The sequence below is a fragment of the Lepisma saccharinum genome, chromosome 17 (genome assembly GCF_977018435.1).
Source record: "Lepisma saccharinum chromosome 17, izLepSacc3.1, whole genome shotgun sequence".
NCBI classification, from domain to species: domain Eukaryota; kingdom Metazoa; phylum Arthropoda; class Insecta; order Zygentoma; family Lepismatidae; genus Lepisma; species Lepisma saccharinum.
The window spans coordinates 48,212,912-48,234,107 of record NC_139245.1 but is presented as its reverse complement, the minus strand read 5'-3'; the positions used below and the strand labels follow the sequence as shown (position 1 = coordinate 48,234,107).

The window sequence follows — 21,196 nt, the reverse complement described above, 5'->3', positions numbered from 1 at the left end:
TCTATAAATTACATGTTGTAATTTGAAGCAATTATTGCCATGTTCAACAAAATAACAACAATCAAAAGATGCTGGGAATGTGTGAATGGAATTGGCCACCACTTTGAACAATTCTTATAACACAAGTTAGTACTTGTTATGCAATATAAATACAGAGCATTCCCTGACATTCGCTACGAGACTTGGGGGCAAGTGGCCCGGCATCAACACTTGCCTTTCCCGATGAACGGGTCCGCGACAGTCGCACGCTACAGTCTGTTTTTTTCGCTCTCCCTCGGAAGTTGTGTTGTGTCATGTCCATGTGTTGAAGATTGTGGCTTAATATGGCACCACAAAAGTTTACATTACAACAAAGGATTTATCTTGACGAGTGTTACTTCAAAAAGAGGAATTGTGGAGAAGTGCAACGAAATTTCCTGGTGTCCCCGTTCCACATAGGACCACTCTATTAAACCTCGTGAAAAGGTTTAGAGTAACAGGGTCAGTTCTGAATAAAAAATAAAGTATACAAAGACAATCCGCACACCATCCATGAGTTCAAAGAGAGTATTGTATGAGAAATCGGGAGAATTATAGTAGACGAACTTGCACATGTAAATGCCAATTTCCTTCGGAGATGCCAGGAATGTGTTGCAGCAGAGGGACATCATTTTCAACATCTTCTGTAGTCAAGGTTAGTACGCAATATGAAAACTGTAATTTTAATAGCTGACTCTACCGACTGTCGCGGACCTGTTCACCGGGAAAGGCAAGCGCTGATGCCGGGCCACTTGCCACAGAGTCTCGTAGCGAATGTCAGGGAATGCTCTGTATAATTGTCTGCATGCTAAAGATATGTGCATATAAATAAGCAGGACATTACAGATCGAAATGCATCTATGCCATGCTTTGCCACCTGCAGTCACATGCTAGGTGGCCCCCAAGCCAAACTGAATATACTGTACTTGAAACTGGCACCAGAGGACAGATCAAAGTATACATGCTATAGACCTCTCCACAATGTGGCTACTAATGACAAAAATTCCTACTTTACAACTGTCAACTATTGTCAGGGGTGGGCAAAAATCTTAGCAGGAAAGCTAGATCCATCTATTGAGAAAAACATTAACGACTTCTCAACTCTGAAGCAAATCTTTCATTGAATATGCAGGGCTTACCATTAGAGATTTAACTTCCTGTGAGCACGCAAATCCTTGATACAAGTAAAGAATCCTTAAAAAGAATGAAAATAATAATAATAATAATAATAATAGTAATAATAGTAATAACAGAACACATGATTTATTCAATAGGTATTTGGGGGAGGGTGGATGGTACGTACAACGTGAATGCACACCTTATTTTTTTATTATTCTGAATGTAATGATGTATCATTTTCCATGAAGTATAGAGTAGAAAATATAAATGAAAGGTCAATTACAGAAAAAGGTATTTATTTTCAAAATAGGTAATCACCTAAAATAATTCCAGTACAAAGTTTTGTCACAATAATTCTTGGTAGATCAATCAAACATGAATTACCTTTATAAGTTTGGTTACGTTATATAAATTGACTAAATTTTATACAAAATAAGGTATGTCACTGTATAAACCTTCATGTTATGTTACTTTAGCACAGTACTGTTCTTAAAATTTCATGATTTAAATATTGCACCTTTTATTGTAACAAAGTTAATTTCACTGTTAACATAGTAGTTACTGCAGTCTGTTCTTGCTATAAAACATAATTCCTTTACAAATAACAGTATTACTAAAAATATATAAAAATATGAATATTTGCATGTGCACTTAGTAGTGATATGCAGATTTGACAATGTGAATTTTGCAATTGCATGGACCAATATGAAATGCAACTTAGATTTTGATACACGTCACATCCTTTGGTCAGGCATGCATTCACATGCATTATTTAAATCATGTAAATATAGAAATAATCATTTGCTGAATGACAACATTTTGGTAAGGGTACAGACCAACAACAGGAGTAATATAACATGGTTAGAAACACTGTATTCGTGATATTGTTACAAATGTTTTTTTGAAAATATTTCCATGATTCGTTATAAAAGTTACTTAAAACAGAATTGCGGAACCATTCTATTCCATGACTTTATACTTGTGCTGACAATATGTAGCGTGACATAATATAAAATATTTTGCACATATATATTTCAAAAGTAAAGTTTAATATTAATATTGTTACCATACCTCTCTTAACTTTTTCTGCCTGATTAACTACTTTGAAAATTGTTTGCCTACATTTTCCTTTCATTTCCTTTATGTATGTTTTGAATTGTGCACACAGTAAGCTTTCAAGTGGAATTACTACTATTTATGTGTAATACTTGAAGAAAAGCACTAATTGTGCTACTGCAAGAATTATAATTTATGTATACTACAGGCTAGCCCTATTTCAAATAATAAAATAATAATCTTAAATCCAGTGACATATATTATGCCAAAAAAATATTTTCCTCTTTATGCTGAGATAAGCTAATCAGGACTGACCTAGTTTAGAAGTGTGATCCAAACCCAGGGAGAGAACCTGGGATTCCATGATTATATGGGGAGTGGGGAGGCCCTATGGTGCAGTCATGTACACTTCTGGATTGCAATGATTCCATTGAAAGACAATGGGTTTAATTGTTACAACTCACAAGGGTTTGTGACTGTATAGTGCGCAAAGTGCAAATATCAGAAAATGAAATGAGTTCTAGTTAAGCAAAGTGGCTTTTTTTGTTGTTTTAAAATCTTCCATTTATAAAGCAAATAATAGCTTTCTACCTTGTCATAGGTAAATTCGGAATCTTCAAAATAAACAATGTAAGCCAAATAAATTTATATTCTTCTGGCAAGCAGTAGAATACTTTCTCCTGCACAAAAAAGGAAAAAAAAGGAAAAATTAGGGGCCCAGTTGCTTATGTGAAGCAAGAATTGTAAATGTGTTTGGTTCTGGGAACTGAGCTTATTTCTAGTCAAGCAAAAGGGTATGTCACTATTGTTTCCACATGCTCACACACACACCATCAGTTCAAAGTATAAACTTAAACACAAGAATATTAAAATATGAAACAATGAATCTTCACTAAACTCATTCTGTTATTTTATTTATGTATTTATTTTTTGGAATCTGCTAACAAGTGGAACAGCGAGTCTTTGATTATAGGAACTTTCAATGAAAAAATATGGCTCCGCCAAGTTTTCAAACATTCTCTGTCATTTCATGCCAATGTTTGACCACTGATCTGAATTCTCCAAATAAACAACACAACAGTAACTCTCAATTTATTGTATTTCAGATGGCAGCAACACTACATATTATCCCTCTCTTCAATTTGCATAATGATTATGTAATTTGTGTTGCAAAATTTAATTTTCAATATTAATGCATTGCAAAGGATCCCTAATGATATATATTGGTGACATGCAAGTTCTGCCTTTGGGGCTTTTTAGGTTAGTCCATATACAATCCCTTATCTGACTTCTCAAAGGGTGAAAGACTTCACATCAATGGGTGTGTGGCACCAGCCCCTGCGTGGTCTGTGGTGTAGGATTTGTTTGCTTTTCTTAGAGTTATTTGGAATAAAATATTATTATTATCTCTGCTTTAGAGCTTTATTCAAGCTTCCGATCATATACATAAATTTTTAAACAGACAATTCACCCGATATAACTTGCAGACTAAAACCAATTAGTTACACCACATATTAAAACCCTGGTTTTTTGGTGATGCAGAGAAGCACATTTATCAGAATCTAGGTTAGAAAGACCTGCCCCAAAGAGCACAGCAAAGATATTTTCCCCAGAGATTCCCTAATCACCAGCCTTTCAGCAACCAGTGTCCCATAAATTTACAGAGCTTTTCCCTTTTATACTTTTATAACTATAGTTATTTGTACATCCTCATAGTTACAGAACTTTTACAATGATTTACAATTTTCTTGTATTTTGCAAAATACCAAAATCCTTTACATTATTTTTTAGTAAGAAATCAGTTAGAAAAACCCTTTACATGTATGACATTAACAATAAAGTCTTTTTTTTAAAAAAAACATATTTTAATGAAAACAGAGTTGACCACAGATTATTCCTACACAGATGACTCAATTAGCATTTGAAAAACTTTTAGTCAAAGAGGGCGACTCATTGGTTGCAGCGCAAATTGGGGCCTAATTCTTTATTGGGGGGGAACAAGGAGCAGAACATGAACCTCAGGTTTCAGAAGGTTAAATGTAATTTGCTGAGAAAGTTCTGGTGTTTGCCATGACACAATCAAAGGAAAGCCAATAAAGAAGTCACAAACAATCATAGGATAGTTGATCACAGCAGTTAATAGTTTTGAAAGGAGTCAATAAATGTCAGTACAGTCCAGCTTGAAGACAGTTTAGATGTTTCATGTTCATGAGTAGTTACATATTGGAAATGGGGACCATGCTCACAGGGTGTACTACAACATAATGAAGCATTGTTGTGTAGATTTGTAAACAATGGGACATCTCGCAAAGTATATTCATAATGAAATGTCACTTTGAACCAATACCAATGCCAATAATCTTACTGATTCCCACCGATACCGGTATTTGAAAATTGCAATAATTAAAATATGTTCAATATATTGATCAATATTGGTGTGTCAATAACCTTCTCCAAATATATGTATCAATATATTACAAGAAATTTGCTTTATAATATTCAATAATTACATCAGAATATTAAAATAGATATTACATAATCACCAAATACAGTTTTCGTGCAAAGTGTGTGCCAAATAAAAAGAAAGTTTGAATTTTGAATAATTTCCAGGATAATTAGGCTCCGCGAAAATGTCATGCAACATTTCTGAGGACCCTGTGAAATACCCATATGTCAGAAAAGTAATGTCTGGTATCAACTGATATTTTCCAATACCGATAGCACAGCTCAACCCTACTACTAACACCTTTCTTTATTTTTCTTTTTTTTTATCTTTACTAAACAATGAAGCAAGGAACAAAATGCCACCAACAATAGCAGTAGTAACGACTGCTGCAGTTCCTATATCACCTGCAGTCAAACATGACGACAGTTCTTCTGGAGGCTTGCACCACAACTTAAAGCTTTTTAGAAAATCCTGACAGTTATTCCAAACTGGGTCATATGGTGTATAATTGAGCTTGTTTTTTACAACGAATCTCTGCAATTGCAACTTTGAAATTTTTAACTCATGAATTATGTTACTTCTGGGTAGTAAACGCATTTCTTCTCCTTTTGACCAAGAGATATGCTCAAAGCGTGGTGTAAGTTTTCCATCAATTTCATTTGCTGGAAAAATAAAGGAAAGACTGATTAGTGTCTTTTATGTGGGTGCACATATTAATATTTACTCTCAGTACAAAAATGTGACTTGTTTGACAAAGAAGCACCAAACCATAGGCCCAATGTTTGGGGAGGGGAAGGGACAATACATCTTGCACAAAATACTCCTCAGCGAGTCTGAACCGGCGACATGTCTATCAACTACAGGCCATGGAACTCCTAAATTGACTGCCAGAAATTATATATTTGGTAAAACACTGAATTTTCCAGATGTAAAAATTCCAGCTAAAAGCAATATATAGTGGATATAGTGAAATATAGATTTTGTCCCTATCACTTAACAGTCACAAAACTACTACACCGCCACACAATACATAACAACAACCCTTATGGGCTAATCCATTTGTCACAGAATCAGTTTGGGACTGTCAGCATATACCTAATGACTGAATGTTTCTAAGTATGTAAAAGTATAAAACAGGTCATGCATTTGTACATCAAGGAAACATGGAATGTTGAAGTGCAAGTCAGTAGACAATAAATAAAAACACTAATAATCAAAATGTCACGGAATCATCTTCGGGTCAACCATAGTATAATGACATGTAGCAACAGAAACATATTTCTGTGAGATGCATAAAGAAGAAACAAATATCTGTTATTCAGAAACAAGCAGAGGCGAAGATATAGTACAAGCAATGCAAGCACTGCTTGCATTATTCGAATATCATTTAATGTACTTAATGTTTTAGCCTTATTTCGTTTCCATCGCACTCGATTTCGCGAAAAATTACGGCCGCAAACTCCCTCAGCAGCTCTGTAGCAAGCACCAGCCTCAATGCTTGCGGCTGCTCTGCGGGAAAATAACGCACCCGAAGGAGTCACATGGCGAAGCATGAAATTCGAGTGGAACCCGTCCACAACGCTTACACCAAAAGCTCTGCTTGCTGAGCTTGCGTTATTCCCGAAAATAGCCGAGCTCAACCGAAAGCAGAAGGATATATTGCCACCAAAAACTACGAGTAAAGAATATTTGTCTTCATGAACACGTAAACAAGATCGCGAATATAAAAATAATTCTTAGTCATAAAATAACTAAAATAAGTTATTATCATTGTTCTAAATTCCATATATATATATATATATATAATTTTATATTACAATTTATTTTAGATTTCGCGAATTGTAAAATGCGTAAAAAAATGGATATTGGGAGTTCGGGCGAGATGGTAAAGGGCGGGGGTTTGTGTTTCCAGTAAGTGAAATGTCTGCACCCCCGTGAAGAGTCTGCACCCTGTGTCCAGCTCGGTCCAGCTCAAATTACGTCAAAAGTGTTGACCGCACCAGTGTTTGCAACTGCCAAATTATTTACACAGTAATTCAAGTGAGCTGTTTCACAAATTTTACAACCACATTCAATAAATTGACTGCTTTTGAATAAAACTTGGGGTGAAAATAAAGCTATCTAAAAAGAACTCTCTACTGATATTTACACAGCACAATTAAATCGTTTACATTGTACATATTATGAACACAAGAACATGTTTTAAGTTTTATTATTATGACACAAGTGGTGCTCCCAGGATTTTTTGTAGTAGTCTCCTCATTTTGTCATCTTTTCCTGCCTTTGACTTTCCTTTCCATAGGAATACTGGGCCAAAGGGGGGGGGGGCAACCCTCCCCCGGCCCCGGACACGCCTCTGTATTTCACTTTATTACTTAAATATTATGTATATACTCTTTCTGCTGTAATGATTCTGATTCCATCGCTTAATTTCTATCTCCAAACTGATATATCTTTCCTTCCCATGATGAATAAAATTAAGGAAATAGGTTGGTATCACTTTCGGTCGTTTCAGAGATTTCCAAAGTGATCTTGCGTGGATGCTTTCCAGTTGTGGAAAGAGCGTGGGAGTGTCTTCACGTTTTGAGAACCTTGAGGACCTAAGATTTGTTGAATTGTTCGATAGCGGGAAATTTCCTATATATGTAAAGGAGTTTGGAATTTATTGTGGTGAGTACATCGTCTATGCATGTGTTTCTTTGGTTTGAAATGAAATTTTTAAATTTGTGTTTAACTTTTTATTTTAATGTTTGACTCCGAATGCGATTTTTAGGGTGCCCACAAATCCTAAATTACAATCACGCAGTGTAAATTAAATAAATGAGTTATTTTACCTAAATCCGTTTGGTCACCGTTTGCCCACATTAAAAAATAATGAACAAATAAAAGTACTAATAAATAAATAAGAAATTACGTACCCCTTTAGTCGTATGCGGAAAGTTCGCATATGTAAGACGTTTACTACCATACGAATAACGTTACCTGGAATTTCGAAAGTAAATGTGGCGTTTGAGGATCATATGGTTTATTTTTAGAACCGTCATTTTATCATCATATTTTGACAAATCCAGCGACCGGACCAATGAGGCTATAAACCTTTAATCCTCCTCTTGGCGTGCCATTGTACTACATGTTTTGTTGTACTGAAACATTGCTTGCCTCCTTCGTAAGACTACGCTTCGCTACTGGAAACAAGTATATGATGCAAGGAACACAATGCAAAAAACACAATATCTTTTAGCTTCACATATATAGAGTTCTAAAATAATATCTTGAATGATGTCATGTCACGGAATCAGCATCAAGGAATCAGAATTTGTCCAACATCACTAATGCACATACAAAACATACGTAAAGTGTTTGAAATTAAGCATAACTCAAATTAAAAATGAGAGATGCATGTATGTCATCACCTTATATGCATGATTACCAATGCTATACATTATCTACAGCCGACATATGTAATGAAGTGGTTTGCACAGCGTGCTACGAAGCCAGGGTTGCGAGTTTCAATCCCGGCCTGGTCATTGGTGTTTTTTGTGTGTCCCTTCATCAGTTTCATTACACCATCACTTATTCTATCTTCACGATTAGCCAAAAGTGACAGAAAGATGAAGAAATATAAACACAATCGATCAATCAAGCAACTATTATCTACTGTCATGGAATACAATGTAATGCACTACGAAGCTGGATATCCTAGGTTTGAACTCATATCAAGGGGGAATTTAAACTCTTATCGAACAGGGAATTTAAAAGTTGGAACGGGAATTTTGTTAAAAAATGAAACATTCAAATGCTGACCAAGGCAAATTTATTGTATAAAAAATACACACTAAAAACGTAACATTTCCACCCTCTGACAGGTGTTCTTTAAACAAAGATTCACAATAAATTGAAAGAGATCTTTGTCTGAAAAAGACCCTGTTAAAGGGTGGAAACATTACGTTTTTAGTTTATATTTTTTATACAATACATTTGCCTTGGTCAGCATTTGAAAGTTTCATTAACATGGAAACAAGGCTTAACAGTGTTATCATTGGGAATTTTGTAACAATCACAAGAGAATTTTCAGTCTGATCCAGGAACAGTACTGGAAAAAGGACAGCACAGCACAAGTGAAAATGAAGGGGTTGCAGGTAAGCTGTAAGAATTAAGCCCGTTTCCCTCAAATTTCAGAATTCAAAATGTTCGAAAATTCTAGCTCGATCATTTCAGCATTGTCTCCCTGTTGTATTTTTGTAAAACTGGGAATAAATTTTTGAAAATGTGTTACAAATTTTGGTTTCTGAACTTCTATTAATCCAACATGCCAGAAGTTTCAGGGGGGGGGGGGGTTGAACCCTAACCCCCCCTCTAAATACGGCCATGTTTTAGACTTATAATTTCATTTCAGTCATATAGTAATTTACATTATTGCGATAGTTTCTAATTCAAGTGGTGGCTTTTGAGGGGACAACAATATTTATCGGGGTAATATGCCCCATGGAAAAATACCTGCTTGTCCCTCTATGGAAAAAAAATCTGCGGACGTCCATGATTACCCCCCCCCCACCCCCTCCATGCACATGCCTATGGTAAGCAATATCTGTAATTTCAGTGTTTTTGAAATGGAATGCGTACCCTCTTTTGTAGTCGACCTCATTTTACCATCTTTTCCTGAATTTGATATTATTCTTTAGGAATACTGGGCCAAAGGGGGCCGTGACCCAAGACTATTAGAAGGATAAGGCTGGGTCCATACCTGATCACATGGTCCTTGATGAAAGCATGACAGACCGCTCCACGCCCCAGTTTCGCAAAGCAGTAATTATGAACAAAAAGGATTCCTCGTTATGCCCAGAAGCTAGTTGGGACTGAATATACAGATTCACTTAGGATCCGACATAATGTATGTCTTCAGAATTGGATCACACAGCTATTAACATATGTATTGCATCGGTAGTTTTTAGGTCGTCACATTTCTCTGTGAAACCTAAAGTTTCATGTAAAATTGAAGTTAATATGCCTGGTCATGTGTTTTGTTATACAAATAACGATTGAAAACAAAAGTTTTGGATATGTAGAAAATGTAAAAAAAGAAAAAAATCTTATCTGTTGCTCGCATTTAGGAGTGAGGAAGGAGCTGTTTTCACTTTAACTTCTTCAATTTGGTAACTTTGCTTTGACTGGTAATATTTATATCTTCACTAATGTTGCTTATTGATTCTAGTTCAGAGTCTTATAAATATTTGAACTACACTAGGAGAAATGTGAGGAAGTTCACAAAATAGAGCAATGGAGGATAGAAGTTGACTCTGTTCTCATTTAAGCATCACTGCTATATAAATAGCAAGTTCTGTATTCCCATGGGAATTATAACAGTTACTATGTATTATTAGTGTTGTTCACGAGACTAGACATGAGAAGAGATGGAATTTTCACTAGACAAGATAGACCCAGGTGCAACATAATCTCCTATTTGAGGTGCACAATGTTCGGCTATTAAGTATTAAACTTTAAATTACCACGTGAATTCTAGTTGAGGATTGCACTTGGTATGGGAAGTTTCAATCTCTAGTAAGGTTTGATTGATTTAACTGTTGTTTTAAATCCACTTCATGCACAGAAAGGCTATTCGGGACTTGACCTACGATCCGAACCACTATGTGTCTCCACCTGGTATCGAACCTGGGACCCAACTCTAGTAAGGAAGTGAGCACTAGGTTGGGAGATATCCAAGTCTTGAGTATCACTATTAGGCTTAGACTGTTGTGGGATATTGGTGTGGCGATTGAGAATTAAATTATTTGGTGGAGGTCGATATTCAACTCTTCAATACAACAGTGAACCTAAAATTGACATGGAAATTTTGGTGGAGGACTGGATATTAATTTAGGGAGGGGGGATATGCAACTCTGATCTTACATGATCAATTGATTTCTGTAATGTAGCAGGGTCGAATATTAAATTAATTTTGGAGGAAGAAAATTTAATGATTTGGTATAAAATTGGAATACTGATTCGCCATTTTCCTATACCACAGACCTATTAAGATGTTCTGTTTTTGCGGACCACCCTCCCAACCAAAACTGAACTCGATATATCCTAGTGAGAATCTATATTATAAATTACAATATTCATTTTTTATTCTAATAATTGAAGGGCTCGGGTGTAAAATATGGTAAGTGACAGTTTGGTCATTTTGGAGTTACAATGCATCGTGTAGTCCATCGTAAATGGAGTCGAATCGTACTCAAAGTGTTTCGTTTTGGTCAACAGATGACAGAGCTAGACGTGTTGAAAGTTATGGTATCTACCAGTTGTTTCATGTAAAGTATGGTAAGTAGCAAAGATGGCGGTGAAACGGCTGTTACTAAATTGCAACGTGTCTCAGAAAGTTTGCGAGTATTGAGGCAACAGCAAAGATGAGAACAAGTTAGAAAGTGTATATGATATCCATAATGACCCGGAATATGTACCACTGACTAAGAATGGGGAGAATGAAGAGTTTGCCAATCAAAAATGTGACTAAAACTGTGCATGGCCAGTACATTCTATTTCGTGTAAAACGTGGTATCTACTGTAGATACCATTGTTTACATGTAGCAGTGCTCATAGTGCAATCTAGTATATTTTGTTTATTTTATCTTATTTTATCTTGTTTTGTGTGTTCATTTTAACACTAGTGTACTGTTTTACTGTTGTTTCTTTCTGGTTTAAAATGGCTTCGGCTGTACTGGATATTTCAATAAATAAATACTTTTCTTTTACTAGATGTAAATAACTGTAGTCACATAGAAATTCGTTTGATTTTTAATTGGGTATGCTTGCCTTACATCTCCGGGAATTTTCGGCCTATGTATAGGACCAGTGGCAACCCACCATCGTGAGGAAATTGGGGAGCTTCGAATGAGTAAGCGTAATCCAGTCGAGGAAATCTACTATAACGGCTGGGGATACGTCGGCCTGACCACCCGGCTATTCCAATACTGGTTGAAGATCTCCACGCTTAGAGGTGATGAAGGAAAGCATGGGAGGGAGACCGGCAGTTGGTAGGTAAGCCAAGGCACTTCATGGGCTGTTACGCACAGGATTACTATTATTATTATTATGCTTGCCGTACAAGCAACGTCAAAAATGTACTGCACTTAAGGAATAAGTAATTTGATCTGAATCACTTCAATTGTTTGGAACAGTTTAGTTTTTTTGGTTTTTTTTATAATATGTTTATGGTGGACCTAATAACGTATTTGTAATTTAATTAACTTTTGTATTTATGATATGCGTGACTTTGATGAAAGCAAATTATTTTATTGTTGATATTGCAAATATGTCTTCTTCTTGGTTCGAAATTATAACTATTTTAAACCATAAGAGCTAAATATCAGTGAAAACTATTAAAAACTTAAGCCCTGTGTACATTAGGAATCATTCTTTACAAACATGTCAAGTTAAAGAAAAATACAACAGAAAGTTACAAGGTCATAATTGTGTCTTCATTGATTTGCTTAATTTTACTTCGCATCTTGTGTCACTTTTGGCTTATTTGCGAAGATGGAGATGAGTGATGATATGATGAAAATTATGAATAAGCACTCAAAAACATCCATGTCCAGCCCGGGATGTGAACTCAGGACCCCTGGCATCGTTGTGCAGTTTCCTAACCACTCCGCCAAGGGGGCCCGTAATTGTTACCTTGAAGATAGAGATTTAAACTAGTGATGGCCTTTTACAAAAAACTGTTTTTCGACATTCGAAAATGAAATTTTTCGATTTTTCGAAGAAAAAAAATCGTTTTTCGTTTTCCTGTCTTGGGACAAAAAAATCGTTTTTCGTTTCTTGAAAAAATCCTTTTTTGTTTTTCGAAAAAAAATCATTTTTCGAAATTCGATTTTCGAAAGAAAAAAAAATCGTAATTCGTTTCTCGAAAAAAAAGGTTTTCGTTTTTCGAAAAAAATAGTTTTTTTTGTTTTTCGAAAAAAAATAGTTTTTTCGTTTTTCGAAAAAAAATCCGTTTTTCGAAAAATAATAGTTTTTCGTTCTTCGAAAAAAAATCGTACACATATACACTACGGTTTGGCTGTGCAAAAATCAGTTCACTGTAAGTATATTAGACATAGGGCACTGGAAGCCATATTGTTTTGCAATGTGGCTACTGGCAGAAATACTGACACCAGCCTGGATATTGCTGATATCATGAAGAATGGGTATAGGAGCTTCAATTTGTGCATTCCTCTTACCCGTACACATTCTTTTGTATTTTGCCCATCAGGTTGACTTTTTCATGGAATTGCCCTTTCACTTCAGACTCCTGTCTACTTTCAGGACCTCCGTAAAAACCTATTTCTAGCCCCCAGTTGCCAGCTTACATTAGTGAATGTCTTAATAAAGATCAAAAATGTGTGTTCATTGAAGATGACAAGTTTGAATACCTCCTTTATAAATCTGGTAAGTAAATAACTTTTTAAAATAATTGCGGAAACTATTGTGTGCTTGCTTCATCAACACTACAATGCCGTAAATGGCTGAGAGTGCCTTGCTTGCCAATAGTGCAAACACTGACAAGGTGATCTACACTTCACTTCATCGTGCTCTGCATGTAAATTTGGTACATAGCTCATTCTCATCTACAGTTTACTAACGACATGTAAAAAAATTATCATTTATGAAACCTCATGAGTTTGGTTTCATTGAAATTGTGTGTAAACAGATGTACTTACCATCTACTATGATGTAGCTAGAATCGTCAAAGAGAAACAGTAAAGACCAATGCTGAAATGCTTCAACAGGCAGATCAATATTCATAAAGGAAGTTACAACTTTGTAGACAATTGCAGTTCTAGGCCTGTCATCAGTTTCTTCTTCGATTACATAATTTGTGTTATCTTTAGCTTGAAGACTTCGGACTGAGGACATATTCGGGTCTAGAAAGAAAGAAAGCACATAGACAAGACATACATACATATATGTAAAATTAATAGCATGTTATTCTATGCTATGCATGCTTCTCATGATCCATGAAAATGACAAAACTGCTTTACTGTTGTACTTTAGCAACTACAGATATACCCTAAGATGAAAATGTTAATCGCATTAGATTAGTTTTATGCAGAATCAACTTGGAGCTTAACCCTTCGTGGGTCGTGCAAGGAAAATTACATTGATGGTCGTGCACAGTGCAAGAGAGCGGGTTCTTAAAATATGTTCAATTAACAATCTAAAACAAGAAACTTTCAATTTTTAAGATTCAATCTTTTTGTGCAAACAATTGAGATTCTATAAAATTATGAAATGTACATTTTCGTTAATAAATTCAATACATAGGACAAAATAAGTAATATTTCACATAATGAAAATTTCAATGTTACATGTGCGACCATAAAATTGGAAAAAATAGTTGTTTTATTTCAGTTTAATGTTTTAAGTTCACTTTATGCATGGAATAGCTAATCGAGACTGGAGCTTCAGTTATGAAATGAGTAGAACTACTATGTGCCTCCACAAGGTATCAAACTTGAGAATTTGATTACAATGTGTTGTCGTTCCCCTGCGACATGGGGGAGGCAATCAAAAAAAAATATTATCTTTTGCAAATGAAATAGCTGAGTAGTGTAGGTGCACGGGTTCACCAACCGAAAATGGGGCTCGATGGGGCTCGCCTTAATGGATTTCTCTCGTAAGGCATGAGCCCCATTTTCTCGCAGTGTTGCCAACTCCTCACTCAAAAAATCACCGAGGGTTTTTTTTGGGTTTAACCTAACCTAAAGCAAGGAGCTGGCAACACTGCTTGAGGTCTGCCTTGCAGTGTTGCCAACATCTTACTCGAAAAAATCACCAAGGTTTTTATTTGGTCTAACCTAACCTCAAGCAAGGAGCTGGCAACACTGCTTGAGGTCTGCCTTGCAGTATTGCCAACATCTTACTCGAAAAGTCACCAAGGTTTTTGTTTTGGTCTAACCTAGCCTAAAGCAAGGAGCTGGCAATACTGCTTGAGGCTTATTCTGCAGTATTGCCAACATCTTACTCGAAAAGTCACCAAGGTTTTTATTTGGTCTAACCTAACCTAAAGCAAGGAGCTGGCAATACTGCTTGAGGCTTGTTCTGCAGTATTGCCAATATTTTACTCGAAAAGTCACCAAGGTTTTTATTTGGTCTAACCTAACCTAAAACAAGGAGCTGGCAATACTGCTTGAGGCCTTACAGTGCATAAAGCAATTTGCCTACTGGTATTTTGCCATAGCTTTTTACAAAAAAAAAGAGAGAGGAAAGAGAGGGAAAAGTTAAACAACCGACAGTGTTGCCAACACCTACCTACAGCTTTTTCTTACTTGGCAAGGGCTTAGCCAAATTTATATATTGGCGTAACATACACACACTGGGCAATAGAGCCGACAACAAATATACACTGCCGTAAAAGAGAGAGATGGATGGATGTGTGTGCGTGTGTGTGTATAATATGTAGCATTATTAACTAGATTATGTTGGCAACCCACCTGCAACTAAAAAATAGAGATGCCAATGTTGCTGTAAGATAAAGAGAGAGACTAAGCTGGCAACAGTGGTGAGCGAATATGCATTATTTCCAAGTCCCGAGCACCAATGTATATCGTGACTTTTGCAAACCTCTCTCGCGGCAACGATGCGCCACACACACACGTACGTACTTCTTTTTTTTTATTTTTGTATTTTCATCTACTGAAGTGACTGAAGGGCAAGCTGAAAATCTGTAGTCAACTCAACCATGTAAAAACTTTGGGTGGGTGACTGCGGGAAGCCATCAATCACAGCCTATCTACAATTTTCATCGACTGTTGGGGGTGACTGAGAGGATAATCTGAAAATCTGTGGTCAACTCAACTGTGTTGTGTGGAAACTTGGGCGGGTAACTATAGGAAACCATCAATCATACAACAGGAAGCTGTCAATCACCTGGGTGTGACTGCAGGAAGTTGTCCATCAAGTTGATGGTATCATTACTCGACAAAAATCAAGATTATTTGTTACTGCCGAAAACTTTGCAAATTCTCAGCTTTTGCGACGGCTATGTGATTGACAGCTTCCTGCAGTTGCACCCAGGCTGTGCGATGAACTCAACGATATTTTTTTCCTGGATTGCACTAAAGGGCACACAAGATTCAAATCTACTGGATGACCACAGGAAGCAATCACTCACACAGCTGTCATAAATTCTGCACGAAACAAGTTCTACTTGTTTCCAGCAAAATACAGCTGGGCGTCAACGATATTTTTTCTAGGAAAGGGCGTTCACGCATAGCTCGAACCAACCTTGAAAGTTTAGCTGTCGGCAGGTATAAGTTTCTATTAGAAACCTCGCGCACATCAGTTGCAGTCGAGTATTGCTACTGGGTAGTTGCATAAAAGTGTACGCTATACCAAGTGTAATATTAAGTGTAATAGAAACCGAATTAGTTTGGTCTGTCAGGTGAGTACTATATTAGCATACGTTATACGCACACAAGTCGCTTGACTAGCTATAATGGATTTGTTATTTTTAAGTCTATTTTATGCACAGTAAGGCTAATCGGGACTGGGCCTACAGTTTCAAGAACCATTTGTGCGGGTATCGAACTTTTGATTACAATGCTATTGCTGTGCCATTGCAGAGACTAGTAGAAGTACTGATTGATTTGATGTTTTAAATCCACTTTATGCACGTAAGGCTAATCGGGACTGGGCCTACAGTTTTAAGAACCACTTGCACGGATATCAAATTTTTAATTGCAAAACTATTGCAATACTATTGCAGAGGCTAGTGGAAGTACTGATAGATTTGATGTTTTAAGTCTATTTTATGCACGTAAGGCTAATCGGGACTGGACCTACAGTTTTAAAAACCACTTATACGGATATCGAACTTTCAATTACAAAACTATTACAGTACTATTGCAGAGGCTAGTGGAAGTACTGATAGATTTAATGTTTTAAGTCTATTTTATGCACGTAAGGTTAATCGGGACTGGACCTACAGTTTCAAAAACCATTTATACGGATATCAAACTTTCAATTACAAAACTATTGCAGTGTTATTGTAGAGGCTAGTGGAAGTACTGATAGATTTGATGTTTTAAGTCTATTTTATGCATGTAAGGTTAATCGGGACTGGACCTACAGTTTCAAGAACCACTTGTGCGGGTATCAAATTTTTGATTACAATGCTACCACTACACCATTGCAAAGACTAATGGAAGTACATAGTTATTCGAATCTAATTTATTTAAAATATTTAGTTTTTTTTCTTTTTATGCAGGCTTATTGATTTTTAAACCTAATGTTAAATAAAATCCGACAATTATATCCAAATATACTTTTGGCTACAACGAGCATTCGCAAAAATGGCTTGAGATTTTTTTTGCTACGTAAACAAAATGGTCGACATGCCAAATATGAACAGGCTATATAGATTTGAGAGATGGATAGGAAAAAATTAATTAAAATTTAATTTCATGATTACAACACGAACTTAATGATTGATTGATTGATTGATTTAGTTTATTTTAACTTCGCATTTTGTGCCTCTTGGCTAATTTGCGAAGATGGGGGTGAGTGATGAAATTGATGAAAATGGATATTCACAAACAACCATACCTGACCGGGATTTGAACCCGGGGAACCCTTGGTGTTGTAGCGCGATGTGCCAACCACTCGGCCACGGGGTCGGGCAAGTACTGGTATATACATAGACCAAAGTTACATGGTTCTAGGTCCCATAGGAGTCGAGAAAATCAATGTCTTGGAAAACGTCTTAAGACAAATATCTTAATCTTTAAGAAAGTCGACTTCCGGTCTGTCAAGATGTTACTTCCGGTCTATCAAGAAAATTTTCTTAAGACAAAAATCTTAAGACGTTTTCCAAGATATTGATTTTCTCGGCTCCTAATTGAGCTAGGATGATGATTTTAAGTTTGTTGGATAGGATTTGACGAAAACTATTCGACTAGCAAATAAAATCGATTTTACCCCATCAAGTTTCGAAAATATAGACAATTTTTTTATTTTTTGAGAAACTTGATTTGCTGGCTTAGTTTTTACCCTATTTCGAAAATTTTAATGATATTTGATAAAAAATTGAAGGTACTCTGCAACCTATTGGAAACATAATGATTAGTGCTTACTGTTTTCGAGTTATTTTAAATTAAAATTTCAAGATGTAATTTCTAAGTTGTTTTGTAACTCGTAAAGTATGGGTCGTAGAAAACCTATTCTTGTTTTATCTGCTATTGCCCGGCAAATACTATAAACACAAATAAATTTTTTAAAAAAATGGAGATCGAAAATAATTTTGTTTTCTGAAAATAAAAAAATATGTATATGGAAAAAAATACGATTGTGTAATTTTTATGATGTATGTTTGCATGTAAAAAATAAGTATACCTGAAAGTTTTAGAATTTCAAAATAACTATATATATATATATTTGCTATTATATCAGCCAAAACAAAAGAATATATATAAACAAGAACATTTTCATAGTTTCACACCTCTACTAGAATGGTAGAAAAATATACTAGTGGGCAATAAAATCTGAAGAAGATTCGTGTCTAGCGAAAATAAGCTAAATAGAATTACACATGCATACAATATTTAATGTGCTTTTTCTATCTACAATCATATTTTTCTTATATATTTTTTTTAATTTTTTTTATAGGGTTGATTAAAAACACATATTTGAGAAAAACAACACTCTATCACCAACAGATCACATATAAATAAACATACCCAAAAAAAATGCGCTCCATGAAAAATTGCCCTGTGTGCAAAACAGCCATATCAAGCAAACATTTTGCAAGACATTGTCGCACCTGCGTGCCAGGCAAGCATTTGGCTGCCACCAAACTGTGTTCCGGATGCAATAAACATATTACAATTGCGTATGTCAAGAAGCATAAGCTTACTTGTCTAAGCAAAAATACATCTGGGGCCCAGCCTTCGACCTCCACCAAGAGGAAGGCAGAAGCAGCCTCCATCAATGCACCACCCGCTAAACGCGTCAAGCCTCCAAAAGCAGACCGGTCTGCTTTCGGGGGAATATTAGGAGATTACATTCAATTGTCGGATGGCTCATGCGACGTGCGTAGCTTTTTAGAGGAGAAGCGAGCAGAAATAGTTTCTATTTTTAGTAATGCACTGGCTACGCACGCCTCCACTAAATTCTACGCATCGCTTCGTTGCTGGTACAAAAGGCCATCTGATGAAATTTACAGCTTCTGCCACAACACCAAGGCGAGGACGCTGCATCTGGCGGATGTCGACAACCTCGAGGACATCTACAACAAGTTTGTCGAGGAGCTGGTGGCAAAGCAAGAAGAACATCAAGCCAAGGGCTCGGGGGGTTCGCTGTGTGGGGAGCCTCACGAACTGCGCGTCAAACTTTCCAAGTTTGTACCTCTCTCCGCCTCCAGCTACGTCCCCTTACCAGAAGCAATTGCGGAAAAGAAGGCCGTCCTGAACATTCAGAACAGAGACGCCAAGTGCTTTGTTTGGTCTGTGCTTGCAGCGTTGCACCCTGTTCACTGGAAAAAACAACCACACCGAGTTAACCACTACCTACCCTACGAGCCAGAGCTGGAAGATGCCATTGCTGGGATCAACTACCCGGTGGAGGTCTCGGATATTCGCAAGTTCGAGGCCCGTACACACAACCCTCGATTGGCCATCAACGTTTATGGCCTCACCGAAAACAAAAATGTGGTGTACCCCATCCGGGTGAGCGACGTAGAGGACAAGGATGCTCGAGAAATCCATCTCCTACTCATCAAGAACGAGACCCATCACCATTACACCCTCATTCGCTCCCTTTCTCGGCTTGTTTCAAGCCAGCTGAGCAAAGACAAAACCCACATAGAAGTTTGTCCCAGGTGCTTGTCTAAATTTCGTAATCAAAAACAGCAGGATTACCAGCGCATCAGAGGTCCCAACATCGCTGCCGAGAAGCTCGCTAACCACAAGCTCTACTGCAAAGCCAACGAACCGGGGGTGGCAGACTTGCCCAAACCTGGCACCGTGGAGCGTTTCCACATGCACGGTGCCATGGTGGAGCACCCTGCTATCATCATCGCGGATTTCGAGACCTTCCTCAAACCCCTGTCCACTTGCGATCCCGATCCTGAAGTTTCTTCCACCACCCCTTACCAACTCCACGAGGCATCCAGTTTTGCATATGTTGTGGTGCGACGAAATAAACACATCGCCCCCGAGCCCTACGTGTACCGTGGTCCCGACGCAGCCAAGCACTTCCTCGAGAGGATGGTTGTCGAGGCCATCGAGATAGGAAAGATACTATTGGCCCCCAAGTCTATGCTCCCACTGTCCCCCGACGATCAACGTAGACACGACGAGGCCATCGCTTGCCCTGTCTGCGTCAAGGAGTACACCGCCAACAACCGTAAAGTCCAACACCACGACCACTTTAACGGTAGGTATGTTGGTCCTTGGTGCAACGGATACAATCTCATGGCCCGGGACCCGCGATTTATCCCGATCTTCTTCCACAACGGCTCGGGGTACGACTTTCACCACCTGATCAAGCATCTTGGGTACGACAACGAGGGAATCAACGTTCTCGCCCAGAACGAGGAGCGTTACATTAGTGTGAGCAAACGAGTGCCAATCCCGGGATCACGCTCTACCGTCGAGCTTCGCTTCCTCGACTCCCTCAGGTTCCTCCCGGCAAGCCTCGATGCTCTCGCGGGGAAGCTTAGCGACGAGCAAATACGCATCACCTCTGCGAATTTTCCGAACTTGGACGTCGGTCTCTTCAGGCGTAAGGGGGTCTACCCCTACGAATACGTCACAGACCCTGCCAAGTTCGCGGAGACGTCGCTACCCCCCCAGGCGAAGTTTTACAGTCAGCTACGAGGCTCGAACATCACCGACGAAGAATATTACCACGCCCAGTCCATGTGGCGCGAGCTGGGTTGTCGAACTCTCGGAGACTACCACGACGCCTACCTCAGACTTGATGTGACGCTCCTCGCCGACGTGTTCCAGACATTCCGGGCGACTGCAAAGACCATCTACCAGCTGGACCCCGCCTACTTCTATAGTCTCCCCGGACTGGCGTGGTCGGCCATGTTTCTGGTGACGAAAATCGAGCTGGAGCTTCTTTCGGACGTGGACATGGTGCTGTTTGTGGAACGTGCTATCCGGGGTGGCATGGTCCAGGTGTCGCAACGGCACGCGCGCGCCAACAACCATCACATGGCTACTGGCTACGACTCCTCCCAACCGTCGAGCTACATCATGCATACGGACGTGAATAACTTGTACGGGCACTCCATGATGCAGCCACTCCCCTTTAGAGGGTTCGAGTGGGCTGACCCTTTCAAATTCGACGTCGAAAGTTTCGACGATTCGGAACATGGGTTCTTCGCCGAGGTGGACCTTGAGTTCTCCGAGAAGCTACAGGATTTGTTCTGCGATCTTCCCCCTGCACCCGAGTTCAAGTGTCCACCCGATTCCAACCAGACGAAGCTCGTCATGGATTTTGAACCCAAGAAGAATTACGTCCTGCATTACCAGAATCTCCGATGGTTGATGCAGCGAGGGGTCACGGTCC

General features: G+C 38.0%; 1 protein-coding gene across 3 annotated transcripts in view; it reads right to left on the bottom strand.

Annotated features, from left to right (window-relative positions):
• Positions 1 to 1,416: 1,416 nt before the first annotated feature.
• Positions 1,417 to 21,196, bottom strand: part of LOC146001732 (uncharacterized) — a 39,486-nt gene continuing 19,706 nt past the window's right edge. For all 3 annotated transcript variants that reach the window (XM_083139428.1, XM_083139429.1, XM_083139427.1), the window contains exons 2-3: positions 13,342 to 13,545; positions 1,417 to 5,301 (exon numbers count right to left, since the gene is read on the bottom strand). In XM_083139428.1, coding sequence (XP_082995554.1) covers positions 4,946 to 5,301; positions 13,342 to 13,537 — 552 coding nt within the window. In that variant the 5' untranslated portion in view covers positions 13,538 to 13,545 and the 3' untranslated portion in view covers positions 1,417 to 4,945. The remainder of the gene's footprint in view (positions 5,302 to 13,341; positions 13,546 to 21,196) is intronic.